The sequence below is a fragment of the Dermacentor silvarum genome, chromosome 9 (genome assembly GCF_013339745.2).
Source record: "Dermacentor silvarum isolate Dsil-2018 chromosome 9, BIME_Dsil_1.4, whole genome shotgun sequence".
Taxonomy (NCBI): Eukaryota; Metazoa; Arthropoda; class Arachnida; order Ixodida; family Ixodidae; genus Dermacentor; species Dermacentor silvarum.
The window spans coordinates 84,893,733-84,916,315 of record NC_051162.1 but is presented as its reverse complement, the minus strand read 5'-3'; the positions used below and the strand labels follow the sequence as shown (position 1 = coordinate 84,916,315).

The 22,583-nt window shown below is 45.5% G+C and overlaps 2 protein-coding genes across 2 annotated transcripts in view; one reads left to right on the top strand and one right to left on the bottom strand.

Moving 5' to 3' along the window:
* Positions 1-18,968, bottom strand: part of LOC119463695 (uncharacterized protein CG43867-like) — a 59,205-nt gene extending 40,237 nt beyond the window's left edge. The window contains exons 1-8 of the mRNA XM_049655341.1: positions 18,832-18,968; positions 14,656-14,883; positions 11,750-11,896; positions 7,944-8,050; positions 5,706-5,880; positions 2,749-2,812; positions 1,700-1,791; positions 86-215 (exon numbers count right to left, since the gene is read on the bottom strand). Coding sequence (XP_049511298.1) covers positions 86-215; positions 1,700-1,791; positions 2,749-2,812; positions 5,706-5,880; positions 7,944-8,050; positions 11,750-11,896; positions 14,656-14,832 — 892 coding nt within the window. The 5' untranslated portion in view covers positions 14,833-14,883; positions 18,832-18,968. The remainder of the gene's footprint in view (positions 1-85; positions 216-1,699; positions 1,792-2,748; positions 2,813-5,705; positions 5,881-7,943; positions 8,051-11,749; positions 11,897-14,655; positions 14,884-18,831) is intronic.
* A 536-nt stretch (positions 18,969-19,504) lies between these two features.
* The window catches only part of LOC119465348 (uncharacterized), a 54,559-nt gene continuing 51,480 nt past the window's right edge, over positions 19,505-22,583 (top strand). The window contains exon 1 of the mRNA XM_037726137.2: positions 19,505-19,713. The gene's annotated coding sequence lies outside the window, so the exon portion shown is untranslated. The remainder of the gene's footprint in view (positions 19,714-22,583) is intronic.

Here is a 22,583-nt window from a genome sequence, read left to right as displayed (position 1 = left end):
GCTCATCTTCTCTAGACTTCTGAAGAAACCTTTCAAGACAAAGGCAGTGATGTAATCTACACTACCAGATGAAGCATAGACACACCTCTGCGCACGCCAACTGCCTTTGGAGATCGGTCACTGGATCCGCTGAGGGGCGTCCGACTGGTATCTTCGTTGTCCGACGAATCCGATGACTCTCCCGTGAAAGGCATTGACCGAATCTGCGATGCTCGCTGCATAATCAAGGAGAGGGAGCAAACACAGAAGGCCAAGATTATGACAGTAGTGTCTTGAGGTACGTGGAGTAGCACACAGCACGATGATAACTTGGTTATCAACAAACACGGCCAACTGGTTTGTTTGCGCATACATCCAGCATAGCTTTAGACACTCCAAAAATTCTCTTCTAGTTGAACAAAAGTCTTCCATGACAATGTAACGCATAGACTGAGCTGGAGCTAAAATACACAGACAAATGCACAAAAAAGTTGATGCAGGGGCCAGCAATTGCCGTAGCTCAACTGATAGAACATCACATACGTCATGCGGAGATTGTAGATTCAGCTCTCACTGGCAGCAAGTTGTGTTTGTTTTACACAATGCAATTAAAACACAGTTAATTTTTCTTGTGCTTTCTTTGGTTTCATTGCTTGCCAGTTTCATGTGATTGTTGAGGGGCCCTTTAATAAAATATGCCTCAAACACTGTCGGCCGGTTGAACCATGGATAACGGCAGATCAAAATTGACATGTTTATGCCTCTGGAAACAAAGATAAAGTTTTTAGTATGTGACTAAAATATACACAGTCCAAACCTAAATAACAGCTGCACTGGAACTTCACTACAACTTCATGCTTACTTGCAAATTCCCCCAGAAATCTCTGCTTGGCAATGCTTGCCAATGCATGAGACCCAACTATCCACCCGAGCCACTGAGCAGCCAGCATTTCTGACCAAGAACTGCCGAAATGGTCTTTGAGAGTTCTAGGGGTTCAAGATGTAAACTATGCCTCCCAAAGCTGTAAACTATGCCTCCACACTTATCAATTTGGAAAGAGGAATATACCTCCTATAGTCAGTTTCATATATGACAGAAAATGCTAGTTTGCATTCATCACCAAGAAATAGTCCATCAAATGTTGAAAAAAAAATGAAAATGTTGGTATGTGTCATGTAATTTGGTGTAACACTAAGTCTCATACCCTTATGTCATACAGTATGATGTAATTATTACATGGAAGGCATCGCAGATCTGAACTACTAACTACCGAGTAAGTGCAGTGATACGTTTCTGTGACCAGCGGTCACAGCGCACCACTTACACCCGCAACCAAAGAATCCCATACCATACTTGTAGCACAAAGGTGCAAAAATAATACCCAATTTTACATATAACCTTACGTCCGCAAGTTGTAGCTGTAATATACGAAGCTGTTATTCCGTAGAAAGCATTGCAGAACAAAGACAACAGCACTGATCAATGCTTGGAGTGAAATATCTATGACAACACTACTTTCATAGCTTCTGTAGCATTGCCTGCTAAGTATGAAATCGAGTACGGCTTGTTTTCTTGTGGTTTATATTGCCTTATGGTGCTTTGGTACGTTGGAGGTCACTGGCCCCAATTGCTGAAGGAAAAAGACAAGCCAAGAAAGGAGGCTGTGGCATCCAGATAAGCAACATGCACAACAGTCACAGATGAGCAACAAGCACCCACCCCTTTGACGGCGGCATAGACAGGCACGCTGAGCTCGGAGAAGGCACTGTGGAGGCGGCTGCCCGGCAGGGTACCTTCCAGGCTCGAGGCACCTGCAGGTGTAAGATGTACTGCCCGTTCAAGCACCACTCCTTTAACTCGCAATGTCATGGGCACACTCAAGGAAAACAAAAAGTCAAACTAAAGTGATACATCTGTGATCTGAGAAGTTCGACACGTCACGTTTACCAGGAACCATGGGTTTTCTTGCAAGTTACCCAGAGGGTAAATTGGCGCTGCCTTGCCGTTGTATGCGTGGGAATTCCGGGAATGTGGTGGCCCAGGATTTCTCAGGAAGCCAAGACACCACGAAGGCATGTCTGGTTAGCAGCGTTCTGTCTGTCACAACGGTTCTGTCACAAAGGCATCAGCCGACGTCGAGACGTGCTCACAGTGACAAAGTCCGCTGCCACATCAGCTGGGGCAGTCCGTCCACAGCGCACTGAACGCTCCTTTTGTGCCGAAAACGAAGTGAAATGCTGGCTCGGGCGGCATCGAGCACAAGGGCCCCCGTGGCGCAAGCGACACATGGCACTGTGCAGTTCTCTACAACGAATATATCAAACTAGTCGGAAAATCTAATAGTAGATATTTCATTCACGAATTGAATTATTCTAATGTTCCCTTTTTGATTCGATTCAGTGATATTCAATTCAGTGATTCGCACACCCCTAATTTTGGTGGCTTGCGGAATCCTAAGACGCCATTCACGGAAAGCCCTTGTCTAGAAAAAGGTAAACCCGGCGGAACAGCATCTCCAGTTTGGCATCCCATGCCTGGTGCCACTCAGTGAAAAAATCGAATGTCATCGAAGGTGTGTTATCGAAGGTATTTAACAATTACGAATAGTGAATTCTCAAATCGAATATTAATCAAGCTGCAATGACTATCCTATTCATGTTCTAAATTTAGAATCGTCGCACATGTCCCGCAACAACTCTTCCAATGGTAAAACATTAGAGCACTGTAGCTAAAGAGAACAAATGAATAGAAACAGGAAATGCACGCACCTGATGTGCCCGAGTGGAGTGACTGGATGATGCCGTTGGCTGCTACCTCATAGATGCGAGACTCCTGCAAAAAGAGAACTCGTTCAGCCTCGCAAGAGTAGCCCCAATACAGTGGAACCTCACTGATCCGATTCTGTGTAATACGTTTTTCGGCATGTCACATTTTTTTTCCCCCGATAATATGATTTGGTTGGATAATACATTGCATGATATGATTTTCGGATGATACGTTTTATTTTCAGGTTCCCATGAAGATGGGAACCTGAAATGATGAGAACCTGAATGAGGTTCCACTGTACAGTCTAACGTGTGCACAGAAATGAGGCAAAGTTTTAGGGTGCATTACAGTAGCGCACCCAGGATCTCTGCCAGGGGGGGGGGGGGTTGACAGTTTGCCAATACCATCTAAACAGCACTAATTTCAATTTCTTCACAGGAAATTGTCAAAAAAAGTGCTTTTTGCGAGTGTGCAGACGATTGCACGTCTTACATCTTAGTTGCAGTACTCAAATGCGCAAGGAAAGAAAAGGGGTTAAACAAAAGGGGGGGTTAAGTCGGCCTCAGGGGGGGGGGGGGTTACAACCCCCGAATCCCCCCCCGTCGATGCGCCACTGGTGCATTATACCTGAACGACCATTCAGCGAATGGCCAATCGCAAAAGCTTTTGGAGTGTAAAATTGATGAAAAAGTTATTTTAGTTTCTCCGAGATTTACACTCAGTATGAAATTAAGAGGAACAGTGCACTGAGGCAGTATTCTTGACTGCTGGGTAAAAATCGAGTGCAAATGACAGTGCCATCACTGCCCCATTGATCTTTCATGGTATTTTAGGAGACGAGATTTCAAGATATCCAGAGTCCTGTGCAAAGTTTCTAGATAAGGGGTGAAAAACACATAGGTTGAAACTACGGCTGGAAGGAAACTTCGACTTAACCGATATTTTAAGAGATCAATTTTCGAATTAATGAGGGTTTACTGTATATGGCCAGCAATGTTTCTCACACTGTGTGAAGATAGTAAGCTTGGACCAGTGCCAGGAACGCTGTCGGCCATACAGACTAATGCGTCCGGTGCAGGGTCACATGAAATTTCACAGAAGGTACAGTCCATCCCGGATGCAGTCAATGTCTGATTTTTCGGACTCCCTTGGGGCCGCAAAAATGTCCGATAAACCGGGCAGTCCGAAAAAATGAATGCATGCCTTTTACTGCCCCCAAGGGCTTAAATCGCCATAGGTACATCCGAAATAGCTTTGAAGGCCTACCAGTACACTTATTAGGCGTATCGGTGCTCGTACTGTGATAGGAGACGGTGGGTGCACGCGTGTAGAATTAAGGAATCCATACCATGTCCCGTCACAATTGTCTCTTACCACTCTTGGTATGCTTCACCGCAATACTTTTTGTGTGCTTTACTGCATAACACTCCTGTATTGAAGCGAAGCTGACTTTCGGAAACCGGCATAATGCATCGCGTCATCCTTTCCAAGCTTCCAAGACATTGGCGAGGATTACGAAGGCGGAGTCAGCACCATTGCTAACAGCGGCGAATTGTTTCAATGAAAAACACAGCACTGAACAGAAAGAAGCTTGGTAGCGAACGTCAAAGTAGCTAGGCTTTGCGTAGCCACAATGGTGGCTACGGCTGCCAGCGGATCTGCATGCTAGAGCGCCTGTTGGAGACGGTGAGACAATCGAAATAGCGGTGATGGTGGCTTCAGTTAATGCCGTTTCGGACCTGCAGTCATGACAAAAAGTCCGCAAAATCAGACCAGCGAAGGTTTTTCGCGTCTGAAATTTCAGACGTTCTTATACATTGACTCTATGGGCAATGCTGCACAGGCTTCTGAATTATTGGGCATGTCCGAAAAGTCGGCCGTCCGGAAAATCAGTTGTTGACTGTATATCGAATCTGAAGGTGATCACAAAAAAGTTCAATATATAGGTAATTGGATGTATAAAATAAAAATTCTATACAAACATTTTCAAGGGCTGGTCGTTATACCCAATGATTCGTGTTTGACTTATCCAGGTTCAACTAGTTGTATCCACAAAAGTGACTGTTTCAGAATACCATCTCTGGTCATATGGGGGTGTATTAATTAATTACTAAATATTTCAATTTGGGAGTGCATGCATTAACAGTGATGAAATTGGTGACACTTTTGAATATCAGAATGGGAATGCAGTTGAGAGCAGCATGAAATCAGAAGGGTTGAAGAGCTTAGGGTATTTACAGGCATAAAGTTGAGATAAATTATGCAGGACAGGGGTGATTGGAAAATGCTGGTAGAGGTCTTCATCCTGCAGTGGACTTAATTAATTTGGGCTGATGGCGACACTGTTTTAACCTTATAAGTGCCATGACCGAGCATGATTCGCCTGGCCACTTATGCACACCTCTGGCAACGCCTTAGATAATTTGTGGTTGTGAAACACCTGTTGACTGTTTGAGCCATCCACTCAAAAGTTGGTTAAACTAAAATTTTATAGTAGGTTTTGTTTTTATAAGTTCAACTGCTGGTGTTGGACAAGTGTCTCAATTTATGACATGGCAGACTGGCACTAAAAGCCTGTGCATTTTTTGAATGATGCAGAAATTCATGAACCTCTTATAACCTCAAATGCAAGGGACATTGATGTCGATAACAAAGTGTCTTCAAGGAACAATGACTGCATTGAAGAGTCCCTATTGCCTGAGAAACACAAATTATCTTAATTAAAATTTTAATTAACAATAGCCTTAACTTTTGTTTGAATCTTCAGATTAAAATGTTGTTCAATGTTTAGCAATGTAGCGCCAATAAATAGCACTTGAATTTAAAGCCTGCTAATGCGTTAAACGGATAGAAATTGAATTCGTTGCACTTTGGAAAAACACCCGGCAGCCAAAGGATTAATTTCTGGAAACAATGCAGCTGGTATAGTGCTATAAGCATAGCGATGAGAACAGCTCACCCAGGATGGGAAACGGTGCCTGGGGGGTGTAGGAGGCCGCCCAGTAGGGTCGTTGCTCCCTGGAACAGGCGGACCTTCCTCTCGGCTTGGGGTGTAGATCTCGGCATAGTCGTGTAACTCTTCCTCTGGAGCCACTACACCTCGCCGACAACCTTCCAATGCTTGGTTTGGCCACCTGGACCGCAAACCAATTACATAAGCATACCTGCTGATTCCGCCAAATTTTTCGTAATGTTTACGAATTTGGGCTTGTTCTACGGTTTTACGAATGATTCTACGATTTTACAAATGTTGCATTAAGTTTTAAAAAAAAATTCTGTTCGCAAAAAAGTTTTAAAGGTGTTAGGTTAGAGCTTACGGACTATCGTGTTACTGTGGACGGCAGTACCAGTGTTGGTAGTGACATCTTGTGAGGCTTTGTCAAACTAAAATGCACTTGAAACATTTTTGCATTGCATGAGTGCTCTCGTAGAAGGATAATCATAAATGGACGAACTTTATTAAAAGTGGACATCATTAAAGGTTCAATGCATACTTTGTTACATCGAGAGACTCGTTATATTGGAGTTCATTATATTGGGGGTAACTGTACCAGTGTTGTTGCTGTGGTACACTTTCTTACTGTACGTACATTCTACGAAGGCTCCCCACTCAAACATTGTGACCTCTCTAACCTCCACCTTCGAATCTCTATGCACTACAGTTGAAGTTATGAGTTGCATCCGCCAACCAGAAACAAAAGCCATAGCAAAGGCTCCTCCCTTGTCTGCCTTTGATCTGCCTCCACGTAATGTCGATTGAATGAAAGCTTCTCAGGAAGATTAGTAGCAGTCAATCGGCACGCTTCATCCCTTCCCTGGGACAAGCTGCTGGCTCTTGCTACAGATTAGTTTAAGAGAATCATATGTTGGGCATGTTGATATTCCATAGTTAAGAAAATAGGATGAACCAGCAAAGGACACAGAAGAGGACTAGATGAACGCAGCGGTGACTAACAACAGGTTTTTATTAGAAACACGAGCATAAGTAGAGCACTACTTTACACGTGACGCAAGCATGCTCCAAAGCCCTACATGTGTGCGTCAAGATACCGTACTTTCCGGTGTATAAGACACATTTCTTTTTCTGAATTTTTCGTCGATGCGTCTTATAGAACGGTGTGACTTGTGTATGTGTCTTTAAAAAAAAACTGCTGTCAAAATCGGATTCGATGTTATGGCCACCCGAAGAACGCTGGTTGACTTGCTACGGGTTCTGTGCAGCGCTATCGAGGTGGCGGGTACGTTCTTCTCGTGATCGAGTTCCCGAGCGCCGTGCGAGAAGGACAGAGCAGCAACTGCAAGCGGCGGCAGGCCGACCACGAATCGGCCAACCCCGAATTCATCGCATTTGCAGATCGCTGTCAAGATACGGCGCGCGCCGCTGCAGAAACTACGCACAGTTGCTACCAGAGTACAAGCCCCCCCCCCCTCTCTCCCGTTCTGCCTTCCCGCTTTCCTCCCTTGTGCGTGATTCGGCTCACTGTCGAACGCTTTCACTCGCATATACAGCATACGGCTGTGGGGATGATGTTATCGCCTTTGGACTTTATAAGGAACATCGCGGCAACCACGATGACAGAAATGCGCCTGGAGTGGAAATATATGGCACCCATACGCTTCCGTGTGACCTGCGTTCACGGAGTGAAGCATCACTGTAATTTTTTTAAATCGCTTACCGAACGAACAAGCTCGTCTTATACACCAGTGCGACTTATATACCTATTTTTTCCGGAAAAACTGCCATTTTGAGGAGGGTGCGTCTTGTACAAAGGTGCGACTTATAGACTGGAAAATACTGTAATCAGTTTCCCTGTAGTTCAGTTCAACAGATGGCCTCGCCACACTGCACATGTTGTTATTCGGCACTGCATCCGTCTAGTCATCTTCTGTGTCCTTTGTTTCGTGCTGATTTAACAACTACAGATTGGCTGAAACCAGCGCTATGCTGCGCTGCACTGCACCTAACTGGTGACACAGAGTATAGATGCTAAAGGAAGTTGATGGACAAGTCGGTTGTCTAGATTTCCTATACATCGCTCTGCTTGGGCGTAATGTAAGCAACGTCTGTCTCAACTCTTTCTCTGTTTCACGTTGCTTGCATTGCGCCAGGCAGGCTATTGTCCAGACACACTATGCAAGTCAGTGTATTGCTGGGTGAATTCACAGTGTAGATGTAGATGCATAGATGGATGCATACCCCTTGTGGGCCGTGCCATCTTCCTCGGGCGAGGCCATGGAACTGCACGACGAGAGGGTGGTCACCTCCCGGAACCGCTTCCGCTCCAACCGAACTCCGGGGCAACTCTGCAAGACAGACCGGCAGGCACGGGAGTTTAGTCACTTATTATTGATCGCTGTTCTTGGCTACCAACATTTTTGGACGCATTAGGAGTCATCTTCAGTGGCACTTGTGCCATATTCAATGAAAGCAGCTTTACGCTGGTACATACAGTCAAGCCTTGTTATAAGAAAGCCACATTGGACACAAGAATACATGCATTATATCCAATACTCGTTACAAGCATATATTTGTTACGTGCTGGTATTGGTGAGAAATGTTTCATATTGACGTTTGACTGTAGAGGAGCTGCAGAGTGACATCGATGAGGATGCTGTCATCCCATTACATTCGGGCACGAAAATATTTTGAATGACCCTAATTCCATAAATGTTATATGAAGGTAAAATTAGTATGTGCCACTGAGCTTTCAATACTTAATATTTGGCAAAAATTATACATAGTGCTCAAATTGACAAACACAGAAGGAGAAATGCTATGTCCATTTGCCTGTACTTTGCCTGCTTGTTTACAAACGTGTAGCTTGTCTACAGTGATTAGTGAGCAAGCACCATTGCTGGGGAGGAGTGTGCATTTACATTTGCCTTACATGTCAAAAATAATTGATTACCCCAATGTTGTTATAGTGCAAATAAGTGGAACATTAATTTAATCAGCATAAATATAATGAATCATTGGATACAGTGAAATACATAAACCAAGGATTTGGTCGGCTGTGCTTTATTTCATTCAGCAGGCTACTGCTATAGCAAAACTGAAAATGAAAGATCTGAGGCAACATCGGTTACATCGAAGTATACATAATTTTTCACTCTGTAATTTGTTCGCTTGGTACAAGTCTGGTAGCAAAAATGTCAGTCAGCACAAGAAACATGCTGATGTCTTGTGAACACACCGATCGTACGGTTGCCTAGTAACGACAGTGGAAAGCATGTTTGTAATTTAGTATTGATCATGTGTCACATATCGTCCCAGCAGGCCACTGATGGGCCATCAAAATCAGCAAGAGATCCTTTTCTGGTACATCAGAGGCACCATTTTTTTGTTTATTTCACATAGATCCAGCTGCAACTTCTTCCTGCCAAATATATCAGTATGTATGATTAAAATGAATTATTGGATATAATAAAGATAATTTTATTTCAGATGAAAGTTTGTTAAAAGAAGGTTTGAAAACAAAACATGGTCAACAAAATTATACCCGTGTCACACGGGCACGTTTGGAAGGCCTTCCAGTCAACGGCCTTCGAAACGCCACAACTCTATCGACTCAAAGGAGTTGTCGCGCTGCTACACGGCACTTTTGAAAGGCCGTTGAGTGGTTCAGGCGTTTCTCGCAAAATTGTGTGGCGCTGCGGACCTTTATTTTCGTTTTCATGTCACCAAAAGTTAAAAAGCATTAAAACCACTTAAAAGCGCTATAATTTCTTTTATGTTTGTTTATACAGCGAAACGGCGGTGATATGATGGCAGCCGGCAGCACATGAAGTAGAGGGAGAGTGTACGAACACAAGCACGTTGCTGTTGTCGAGAGTATGTGCAGTTTGCACATATCAAGTGGCAAAAATACTTTATTGAATAATTAATAACACTCATATATAGTATTTTTTAGCATTTTGGTTTGATTTGTTCTTTATAACCATGAGTACGAGCACACTGTGAACGAGAGGGCATGTTCGCGCTGTTTCCGCTTCCCTTGTTCAAAGGCCATCGAGATTTCGATAGAGTTGTAGGGTGCTCCGTTGACTCGATAGACTATTGACTCGGCGGCCTTCGAAACCACCCGTGTAGCAGCCCTAACTTGACCTTTGAGTCAACTGACTATCGGTTGGAAGGCCTTCCAAACCCCCGTGTGACACGGGTATTAAAGATTTACCATGGTACATCCATGTTCCTTAAATCAAAGTCTGGCCTTATTCTTATTTAGTGTGCTTGGCTCCTTCCGTGCCACAAGCAGAGAGTTTCCTTGCAATCATGAACAGCTTATATGTAGATGTGCAGTGACATTTATTGGATGCTGTCAATCCAGCGTTCTCCCCACTGTGGGTAGCAGTGGAAATGTCACCCACCACTCCGGTTTACTGCCCACTGCTCCGGATGACCGGTCAAAATTTCAGATTTTTTCTTTTCTGCAATCTTCGGCTGTTTCTTTACACGTATGGAAATATTAGAAAGAAATTTAACGTAGAAGTTTAGAAAATCACAATTTTCTAGTGCACTGTCTACAAAAATTGGGCAGTAAATTGGGAGTCGAGAGGTGCCATCTCACCGTGAAGCGCGAGACTTTCTGTTGAGGCAACGTCGTCATTTAGGAAGCATCGTAAAGAGGAGCAATCTACGCTTCAGATTGCCACAGTGCTGTATTTCGCCAATCAAAACTGTTGTTTTTTGCACCAAAGCAACAGAAACTAATGAAAAATGAAAAAAAAAACAAGCATTGCGATTCGTTACTGCTGTCACTAGGACACGGGTAGTGCTTCTATTAGCTGACACCAATTTGAAATGCCAGCGTATGATTTTGACAGCGGCAAGCTGTGCATTTCTTTATGTGATGATGATGATGTGTTGTGTTTAATGGCGCAAGGGCCAGGTATGGCCAAAGAGCACCATGGCAAGCATTTCTTTGTCCCAGTGAAGTTCCGTGAACGTGGTGCGATGCGTCGCTGGCTTGCGTTAGTTTATTTACTGTATTTTCTGGTCTATAAGTCGCGCCTTTGTATAAGACGCACCCCCCTCAAAACGGCAGTTTTTCCGGAAAAAAACGTATATAAGTCCCACCGGTGTATAAGACGCACCCGTTCATTCGGTAAGCGACTTAAAAAAAATTACAGTGACGTTTCACTCCATGAACTGGGGTCACGTGCAAGCGTATGGGTGCCATATATTTCCACTCCAGGTGCATTTCTGCCGTCATGGTTGCCGCGATGTTCCGTATAAAGTTCAAGGGCGATAACATCGTCCTCGCGCGCCATATGCTGTATGTGCGAATAAGAGCATACGATGGTGAGCGGAATCGCACACAAGGGAGGAAAGCGGGAAGGCAGCATGGTGGGGAGGAGGGGCGTCTTGTACTGTGATAGCAACTGCGTAGTTTGCGCAGCGGCACGCGACGTATTTGACAGTGATCTGCAGATGCGACCAATTCGGGGTCGGCCTGCCGCCGCTTGCGTTGCTGCTCCGTCCTTCTCGCACAGGCACTCGGGAACTCGATCACGAGAAGAATGTACCCGTCACCTCGATAGCACGCACAGAACCCATAGCAATTAAGTCAACCAGTGAGCTTCGCATGGCCATAACATCAAATCCGATTTTGACGGCAGTTTTTCCAGAAAAAAAAACGTACATAAGTCGGACCATTCTATAAGACGCACCGTCGAAAAATTAAGAAAAAAACGCAGTCTTATACACCGGAAAGTACGGTAATGGTCCAAAATGCAAAAGTTGTGAATTTAGAGTTAAAAATGACGCAATGGTCATATTGTTGTATCAGAAAGACAGAAAGAGAGAGAGGTTTAATTACGTAGATGTAAACTAGTTGAATCTGTCAAATATTTCAGTGACTTCGGATTGTATGCTTTTCCCAGCTAGTACAATTTTTCTCAAGTTTTTTCTTTCTAAAATGTACGAACGAGGTTCTAATGTACTTCCAAGAAAGCTGATGCACAATGGGCACTGGTGGTTCATGTTGCACAAGATCACCGTACCGTGGGGTGTAAGACAGCAGCCGTGTAGGCGGGTGGGGCCTCGTCGTCTTCGGGTGGGGCGCCCGCACTGGCTGCCAGCTGCTCACTCAGGTGTGCCAGTCGCCGTCTCAGCTCCTCCAGCTGTTCGTTGCACCGTTCATTCTGCTCCTGAAAATGCGCACAGACAACGAGAAATTGTAAATAAGACAAAAGGCTCGCAGGGAGATGGACACTTGACGTGGCCAACAGTGGGCAAAATTCCCCGGATCAGCATAATAAAAAGTACTGCTATTTATTTCACCTGCTTTTTTTTTGTGTTATACGTTATTCAGTCCACCACCTCATACTATTGTACATACAGTCGCCGACCAATAATTCGGACAAGCCAGCGGCACCTGCCACTAGCTCCATAGACTTAATGTATTAGGACGACCGAAATTTCGGACAGCTTGCAGCGCGCTGTGTAATAATTCAGACTCCAAATGCACGACCATGTACTAATTTGGCAGCCGAGTCGAGCAGAAAAAGCAATGTTTTCATTTTGATACGTCGCCGGCATAGTCGTCAGCCTCCTCGAAACAGAACTAGCTAAGCCCATTCAATCGTGTAGTCGCCTATGAGAATTCGGTGCATGCATTCACTGTGCTTTCGCCTATCTGTAGCGACAGCATGACAATGGTTGAGATACAGGCCGTGATTTTGTAGCGATTCCACTTGATTCTATGCCGCTCTCATCATCCACCGTTTATGGCCTGCTGATCCCGTTGATGACACGTGTCATCATGTGTTTGACCACAAACAAACTGCAACAAGTATGGCAATGAATAGCATAAAAGGCATTGCTAGAAATCGTGGCCACGAAACGTCTAGGCCAAAGGTAAGCGTATGTGAGTGTAGCAGCGCGTTGACAAACTTGGGCCATATTCTTGGATGATCACTTTTGAAGATACTTAAATTTTTGTTGTATTTCGCAGGGACAAGGAGCGAATGCACTCACGTGCAGCAGCATTTCTGCACTGTGATAAGATAGCATGCACTGTGCCAAGAATACCGTCGCTCATGGACGCCGATATATCTTGTGCTAGTCATCACAAAATTGAAAGTATCTCCAAAAGTGATGATCTGAAAATACGGCACATTTTTTCTGGCCACTTGCGGAAAAAACATTGCTTATTTTCGTGTGAATCCGGTATTTCGGAATCACAATTATTCGGGCGTTTTGGCGGTCTCCACTGAGTCCAAATTATTGGTAAGCGAGTGTGTGTGTTTCAATGTTCGTTTTGCTTTGCTGTGTACTGATAGTATATATGAATACATACTGTATATCACCCAACTGCAATGCTCTCGAATGAGAGTAGCAGTATTGTAAATATATAAATGTGACAGATGCTTTAGAAGAGCACGACATTGATTCCGCATTTCAAAATGGCTTGCACTGAGGACTGTCCACCGCAACCTAACCAATTTCTACTGTGCACCCCTTTACGCCAGTTCTAGATAAATCTCATCTGGGGTGCAGTGAAGCGTGTGCACATGCAATGCTCGTGTGCACAATGGGTGTGTGCACATTAGACTGGTGAATGGCTCCTTGAAACATCATTTTTTACATCCCACATTTTTCTCACTTCCTTTCGCACTGAAAAACTGATGCATAATAATGTTTCCACCATTAACTAGAAGTACTTCAATGTTAACACTTCCTTTCCACCATTAACTAAAAGTACTTCAATGTTAACACTTCCTCTGTGTGTGTTTTTGTGTATGTATGTGAGAAAATTTTCACATTACAAATTATGTGATTCTTGAACAAAGTACTGGCATGTCTGTGTCCTCAAGACCGTGCCAAAACAAACTGAAGGAGAATCACAGGTAAAGGCAGTCACACTGAGTCATGACTGGGTTAATAGGGTCCTTGCAATGGATAAAATTTTCAGAATCAAACTGCAAAGTAGAGCTGTGGCTCTGGGATGTAATAGACAACCAATCTAGTGAAAGGAGGACGCTCTAACTGACAGTTTCAGCCATTATGCACATATTTTAGCACTGTGCTTCCATTTTAGTAAAACATTGGGACCGATATGCCAGAAGCAGCACTGCTGATGGCATCCGGTGATGCTCTGTTAAAATGAGAATGTGCCAAAAATGTTTTTTTACCATGTGGCACATCTTGGCGACAAAAAGTCAAGTGTCGGGAAGTTTCTGTCACTGCAAGAACCCTTACGACCATCTATGGTCCATGAAAGGACCGCATGGTTTAGTTAAGCACAGTGTTGCAAGAAGCTATGAACAGCATGCTCTGTGCTGGTACTGTCCTGAAATAGCAACACTGAAACCATAGCCTCCTGTACATTTACAATGCCTGTCCAGTCGCTGGACAATGTGAGCTAGTGGCCCAGTGCATCAGCACCACATTCCCAGTCATTTCATGCCTGTTGTTGCTAGAGCATGGACAACTTTTGCGGAGTGCTATGGTCTCTCCTTGCCCCGATTTTATGCCTCCGTATGACATGCAATGAAAGAAAGTTGATGCTACTATAAACATGCGTTATAAACTGTGACCAAGAATGTGGCAAATCAGTTGTGCGGAATCCCGCAAGGTGGAGGAAGTATCATGAAAGGAAAAAATTGTCATCGTCCCAAATGGTGGATCCCAGGACCCGGACGAATTTTTCCTCAACTGCAAAGTTTTCTTTATGAGAAACCCTTATCGGTTTCCTTTGTACCTTCGTGCTACAGTCAGGTGGATGACAATTTTTCCCATTCACAAACTGTGACCAACTACTGGGGAAGTGGCGCCCTCTAAGCAAGACCGGTTTTGGCGCCACTGGGCTGGCAGTAAAGAAATTCGGGAGGCTACGCTAAAACACACACGTACAAGCCAACACTGTCTAGTATTCAAAGACCCGCTCCGTTGAGGCCTTGCTTGCCTGCAGGCGGGTGTTGTGCTCCTCGAGCTGCCTGAGGCGCTGGGCGACCCAGAGCCGCACGGCCTGTGCCTGGGCGTGGGCGCGCTGTGCCTGGTGTGCGCGCAGCTGCCGCTGCTGGGCCAGCTCCCGCTCCAGACGCAGCACCTCCTCCGCGAGGCGCAGCACCTGCTCACCCATCCACCTCAGCCACTCTGCTGCCTTTGCCGCCGATGGGACAGCCACCGCCGCCTGCGACGGGTTGCCACGTTCATTTGCAACGTTTGCGAATAAACTCAAAACTTGAATGGTTGGTTTGACGACTTGACTGTTACGGCTAGCTACACAGCATACAAACAAACGAGGAAGACTGGCATCTTGAAGCACTATTAAGTGCCCAAAAAATATGGGCAGCACCAGAGTTATCGGGCTCATCAATTCGACATTTAATGGCTATGGCTACCGAACAGCAAAACACATGCAAGGACTTGCACTCTGAAGTGCTATTAGTTACCAGAAGTTCATGGGCAACACCAGCCAGGTTTCTGTGAAGCTATTATAGCACACAGTTATCATGCAGTCCCGCCAAAAACAATCCATCGTTGGCCATCAGGTAACAAAAGCGAAATTCAATACTTTTGCATGCCCATGTGTGAAAAAATGGTGGAGGTACCACCGCCTGCAAAATATGTACGGGAATGTCGTAAAGTTACGTGTGAATCACACTACTGACAATGAAAGAGTGGTTGGACAGTAGCGACCTTGGAGTTAGTTGGCTAAGTATTTTTTTTTCATCTCGATACAATTGGCATGCTCGATACGAGCGTGCCAATGAGAAGGAGAGATGACAAAAATTAGAAAAGAGAATACTACTGCATGTGCCTTCTTTTCACATCTTTGCAGACAGAATCAATATCAGAGAAGTGGGCGAAGTGAGTGGTGGTGGCTGGTTCAGTAAACTCAGTAGTAGCAGAAAGTCCACCACTAGATCGTTTCACAACTACAGCTGCATTGGGCAGTGTCACTACAGCAACCTACAGGGTCACGTGTTGGGAAGACGACGTTCATGAGCATGAAATGAACATGAAGAAAAGGTTAAAGATGTAGACCCCCCCCCCTGCAGGCGCTTATCTTGTCTGCATTTCAAACCCTGTCTTCATCTTTACTTTGCGCTCAGGAATCTTTTCTATGTATATAAACCACGAGTAGAGTTGAAGCACAATATGACACAGGGGACTCCGTACTTCAACTCCACTCACGAATCACCAGCTAGCCCGCTCCCAAGTCTTGCTAGATATAAACCAATCAATCCAGCAAGGAGCAATAGTGTGCCAGTAACTCCTGTTCACCCCCAAGCAGAAAGTTACGCACAGAGGGAAAGCATTGACCGCAGGTGGTACGACGGCGTCCGCCCTCTCGCAACACCCGTGCCTCAGTGGCGTCATGTTGAGAATAATAAAAACACTAGTAGCAGAGCACTGTAGAGGCACATGTTTCATCGTTGCAGCAAACATAGGGCACCCTAGTGATCACAGTCGATTTGTAGCATGCAGGTGCTCGTAGCACGAAGCTGTGCAGGAATATCATTGATTTACGACCAATGAGCAGGCAGTATCTGTGCAGATGGCCAATGTTTGGGCCCTATGCGTGCAAGTGATGTGTGTGACACTTAAGTTGTATCTCACCAAAACGTTGCAGCGATAACAAGAGATCACCAATCCTTTACCGGTGAAGCCGAAACACTGCATACATAGCTCTCACAACTAAGGCTGTCACTTCCATTCCACATTTGGGAGTGAACAGTAAGTTTTACTGTGACAGCAGTTAAAAGCTCAAAATAAGGTGTGCTTTGTCTGTCTTTTCCATGGCTAGTGGTAACTCTGACTGTAGTACAGCAGCTTCTGTCCCCAAGTCCTTCCTCCTCTCTATCATGCTCTTTTGTTTGTCTTCTTTTTCTAAGTCATGGATAATTTATTTTCTTCAAAGATGCATCAGTACTACTGTATATATGTTAACCTAGTTTTCTTTCTTCGAATATGTAGGCTTGACAGAATGTATTCAGAGCGATTATTACAATTAATGTTTTTATAAGTGCACTATTCTTGCCAGTTGTCCTTTTTTGTTTTTGTTGCTGTTTGTTTCCAAGGTATGTCAGATTCGATGTACACTGAATCAATCTTCGTAGTGCCCTCCTGACTCAATGGCTCCCCTGAGGCCCGTACAGTATTTTTAAATAATGAAAGAAGCATATTGGACACAAATTAAAGAACAGCATTTCCTAGAAGCAAGCTTTTTTTTTTTTTTTTTGGGGGGGGGGGGGGGGGGAGGGGTCAATTCAAGGAACTGCTGTTCTTCCACTGCCCAAGAAACCCTGTATTACTCAGAACAACAACCTGCAAGGAAAGGTTTAATGAGCTGCATAAGAACATGTGTGCAATGTGACTCAATCTCGTGGAGATTCACTTTGAACATTTTGTTACAAATTCTTGCACACAATGTAAATGTATTTGTCCACATATAAATTGCAATTGAGCTGAAACATTCTACCTCAGTGCATTTCTGGTGAGTTTGGAAATATGGAACTGTACTATGCTTGTGGTCATCAATTATATGTACCACTTCTCACGCTGTTTTAAATGCAAAGTATTTCTTTGCCTAGTCGGAGCCAAGGTGGCAAACCAATCAACTTTATACTATGTGTTTTGTACACATGTGAAGGTGTATAATTAAGCACCTCCGTATCGAAGCGACTTATTTTGCCGCATGCCGTCTTTATTTACGCACCATATGATTTTGAGATAACCACATCAAATAAGGATGCTCATTATTATATCATTATCATCATTGTTATTATTTCCGTTAGTCCACGCAAATATGCATAAACTCATACAAAACATGCGGAGGTAGCTGAGATGTCAAGTTCACTGACACAAAACTGAGTGAGAATATGATTAATCCAAGCATTATCTTCCAGTCAGTGGGTGCCAAAAAATAAAAATAAATAAATAAATCGAATTGACAACATTTATTCAACAAGTTGAATACTCAGCAGCCACCTCCTACCATCGAAAAATCACAAGGTAAGAAGAGCAAGTTGACTTTTTCATCATACGAGATAACTGTCTGATTATATCTCGCCCGCAATGCACGTGAAAATAATGCAGAAAGTTTTACAGAAAGGCTGAAATTATTTCAGATAACCCATGACCGTAATTTTCATAGCAGTGACTATCCAACTAACGCCCCGTAAATATCAAAGCAAAGGAAAACTCAATACCGCCGGCGCCCCGCGAGTTTACAATTGGCTCTGCCTCTAGGCAAAGCTGCCTTGCAGAGAAGCAGCCTTCTGTGGCCATGACCGCTTTAATTCCCCGGGGTCACACAACCCACGAGGTTGATATCTCTGTTCGCAGATGGCTTGCGTTTCGTCAAAATAAACGTGAGCGGGCGGTGCGCGGCGACAAAGGACACTGACTTTGCACACACTGGGTTTTTCCGAACACACGCACTCTTTCTGGCGACAGCGCGGCGCCAGTCGCTAAATCGTGCACACGATACGTACGACATGTGCGTGCCAAGGTCAAAAAAAGAAAAATAACACGAAGGCGGAGGCTAAAATTACACTTAAAACACTTCAGTGCACACTAATCAGTGCGGTTGACAGCTTCTGGCGCCTGACGCCGGCTGGTCTCGATCAAAAGGACAGCAAAAAAAGAAGCCAAGAAGAGAGGGTGGACGGAGGGCATATAGTTAACGGACCTCGCTCCCCACGCCTCCAACGCGAGCGAAAGTGAGTCAGAACACTGATTTTCGCCACGCGAGCGTCAATACGAGAAAAACAAGTATCGCGGAAATCACAACAAAAAATGCTACAGTGATCGTAATCACAACTCTCTTCTTTCCCTGTCTAAACAATGACCACAGCACAAATGCGCTTGTTCCGGTGACAATTAGCATCGGAAACCTTGTATGGTTTTTCTACGCAACAATGACGAAGACGATAGGTTCGTTTTTCACCTAGAATAGCTAAAATATGCTGCAGCTCTCAACATATCAACAGCGCACGAGCAGCTTCGAGATCACAGTCGGACAGATGCGCGTTCCGTGGGAAAGTCGACGTCCACTCGTCACATAGCATCCCGCATACTTCAAAGTGTGCGTTGGAGAAAAAGGAAGTAGCCATCGTTCAGGAGTGCTTACCGCAGTTGCTCGAGACTGCCCATGGGCTCGGAAAGAAGAGCACGAGAGAGATCACACGCCGCAACAATGATCATCACAGTGACAGCGGAGACACAGTTAGGGTTAGCGCTACAGCAGCGGACTTCTCATTTGCTCAGAGTCCGACATCAAAACGATCATGATTGTAACCGTCGATATAGGTGTGCGCGGCTACAGTTTATTTCGACAGTAGACGGGTAACTAGTGTTCAGGCTAATTGTCACGGGCAGTGAAGTCACAAAGTGGTCACAAATATGCTTGAATGATAAAATATACATTTTTAGCAGCTTTTCAAAGCATATACTGCTTTTATATGTTTAATTAAAATACTAAGTTGTCACTTTACGTTTGCACGCCATTGTATGTGCTATCACATCTACCAAATATGTGACTGCGGGCATCGCCTCGTTTTACTGGCAAGTTGTCCAGAGTAAAACACTAAAAAAGCGGCAGATCACTGACCTTTTTTTTTAGAGATTAAGACATACAATTAGGTAGTATCAAATAACGGGGTAACATTTAGGGCAAAGCGAAAGTGAAAGTAGAAATAAATAGGACTTGTCCACGAGTTTGTTCATGTGGGAAGGTACATAGCGCCAAATGGGGGAAAAAGTTAAAGTGGGACAGCATTCATTTGTCCACACAAGCTGACGCATGCGCTGTGAGTGCTTTGCTGTCGCCAGCGCCTGCTGCTCGCTTCGCGTCCCCAGGGGGGTGTAGCCCGTCGGACGGCCATGCAGCGGCCCGACCATCGTGCGGAGCGGCCAGCAGCCAGCGTGGTGCAACGATTCTCCGGCGTGAAGCCGCCACGGTTCGTCCTGCGCCTGGCTAACAGCAACTGGCCACACGATCGGGCCTTCGTCGGTGAGTAGCAGTTCAGGCCGCAGCGGCGCACGTCGCGGTCTCGTTTCTAAAGACATCAGCTGTGCGGGGAAAAAGAAAGGGGGCCGCCGTCGAGCAATGCCCTCACGCCGCCGCGGGTGACAGGACACGGACGATTGCGGCTCTGCGGGGTTGAACGGTCGCTGGCACTGCGGTTACCGCACCGGCGGCCCTGCCAGCCTAGCGGGATACGCGTTGTCCTGTGAACCTCTGCGGGGTCGAAGCGCGCGTGTGTGTATGCGTGTTTGCGCCTGTGATATGTGTGCCAAATTTGCCCGATCGTGACGCGGCGTCTTAACAGCAGCCCCTGGACGAAAGCGTTGTGTTCAGCCGCGGGGCTGCAATGGGAAACCCGTTAGTGCTGCAGCGCGCTCACTTGACGCCCCTTAATTGATTTGAACTTCGCCGGACCTTGAAGGCCGCGCATACCAGGCAAGTGTCCGCACAAAAACGCGCCTCGCGGCGTTTGCGTTTTGCTCATCGACGCAGCTCGAGATATGTGTAAGCACAGCAGGGAGGACCGGGTGATTTATTCAACAATGAGCCTGGGCGCAGGTCCGCTGTTCTTCGGTTCGCAGCAATGCGCAAAACTAGCGCGCTGTCTTTGCAACTGCCGTGTTTAAAGCGGAAGCGAGGCACGCGAAAAGCGCAGAAATGTGCGCGTGTGATGCGCCACTTTGTTAATTGAACTGTGTTTTGAGCGACAGCTAGCACATCGTATGCAAAAATAGCAAACGTATATTGCTTGCTACGGGATCAAAAGACGGATCGTTTCTCCAGCGTCATCACATGCTTCCGCGATTGTTCAACGTAACTGCGACACGCTCGTCTCTCGATAGACCTTACAATTTTATACTTAGAGCTGTGACGTACGCGCACTCAGGCTGCGACCGTCGTTTGCGCAACAAACTTGCGCGTTTGTTGCTTATGCAGCCGCCGATCAGGGAGCGCGTGCAGGCACGCAGTGCGCCCTCAGGAATGTCCGGCGCGTGCGTCAGGTCTTCGTCGGTTCCTTGTTAAAAAAACAAACACTGCGCTCGCGCCTGCTTTGTTCTAGGAAGAAACTTGCGCTTTCCACAGCCTTGAGGTGTCTCCTACAAAGCGAAACCAACGCAGCCGCGCCTGCTGCAAACGATTGAAGCTTCGTCTCGATAGAAAAACGAAGATACTATACGAAATGCGCGTCAGACGCGTCAGCTTCCTCGCGCGCTCCGCGTTATATCGGCGGGAGCTCTGTGCATTTGGCGTAGAGCCAGCGAAGGCGCGCGCTGGCCAACTAGCCCCGACCCAGCGACGTAGGATTGCGCTCCGTTGATGCGAGCTGCGGCGCGCGCGCCAGGCACCGAACGATCCTTTCGCAACTTCGCGCAGCGCGAAGGGATGTGTGTATCCCGTCGCCTTCGTCGAGAAGAAGGGGTTTGGCTTCGCGAACTAGCTGTAGCCGGAGAGAAGCCGAGCGAATGCGGGTAAACAGGATTCCGGGAACGATCAGAAACCGCGCCCCCCTGGGGGGCTTCCGTGGGGGGCAGCGCCAGCAGGTGTATATGGTAGTGTGTGTACGTACATACATATGCGCGGCGTGCGACGTATTACCCCACGAGATATCTGCCGCGATTGCTGCCGTCCGCTGCTAGCTGCCATCGCGTTCTAGCGCGTGACTGCCCTGGCCATTGAAGGGCTTCTTGCGCTTCATTAAAAGAAAAGAGAAAAAAAAAAGCCAATAAAAACACGGATACTTCGGGGAAAGGCACGTACGGCGCGCAGATAGAATAAAACGGGTTTTCCCGTTTCTTCTACCGAGGGTGTAGGTATATATCGTTTAGAGTTGCGAGAAAAAGGGGCAAGATTTTTAGTCGTGTATGTATACGTATAGACAGGCGCTCGAAAACAAATTGCGTGCCAGATTAAACGCTCGCACCAGAGGTTCACTTTCTACGACAAGATCAGCGGTGTAAAACAACCTATTTCTTTCATCTTCATCTTTTTTTGGAAAGCTCTCACCCCACCCATGAAAAACGTGAGCAGGAAATATATTTGTTGTTGCAGTACGACGCACTATGTTTACAAGATACCCTATATGGTATGATTCCTGCAAGAATGTTTTATTGTGTTTGCCAATTATGTAATAAGGAGGACATATTTTTCTTGCAGACCTCCAGTTCTGTGTGAAAATTACTATATTGTGATTTGATTGATTCGCTGCTTTGGTATAGCACCTAGCTGTTATGCTAGAGCAATATGCATTGACAGTGGAAACGTATTTCGTCAACATTGCCGCTTCACATGATTTGATATTGTTCAGCCCAAGCGATAGTATGGCCAAGTTGATTGTAGATATGAAAAGTGCTTACATCTGTGCAGATTTTTGTTGTTGCATGTTCGCTTGTTTACATCGAAAGCAAGCACCTTGTTGCTTAACATGTACATACATCCTCAACCTCAAAGTGAAATGCTGCAATGTGGAAAGAGAACAGGTCACTAACGAACTTGTACTGACTCTATCAGACCAGTGAAACCACCATATGTGTAGCAAATACACATCTTTATTTAATACACATTCCAGAGTGCCTTGTGGCCCCTGGACAGGCCTGATGATAGCAGGTTTTCCTGGAAGATTACAGGCAGAGCAGGAGACGGTGCAAGCCAGATCTAGAGAAATGTGGGACGAAGATGGCAAGGCTACATTGCCTCATCATTGATACGTACACATCTGGCACGCACAGAAAGGACATCAGCTTGATCAGCTTTGATTGTCTATTTTTCCATGGCTCAGAAAAGCCGCATTGTCTAACATCTGTTTTATCTGCAAAAGCTGCCTTATCTAAGAACGCCCGTGCCCGTTGCGTTGGTCA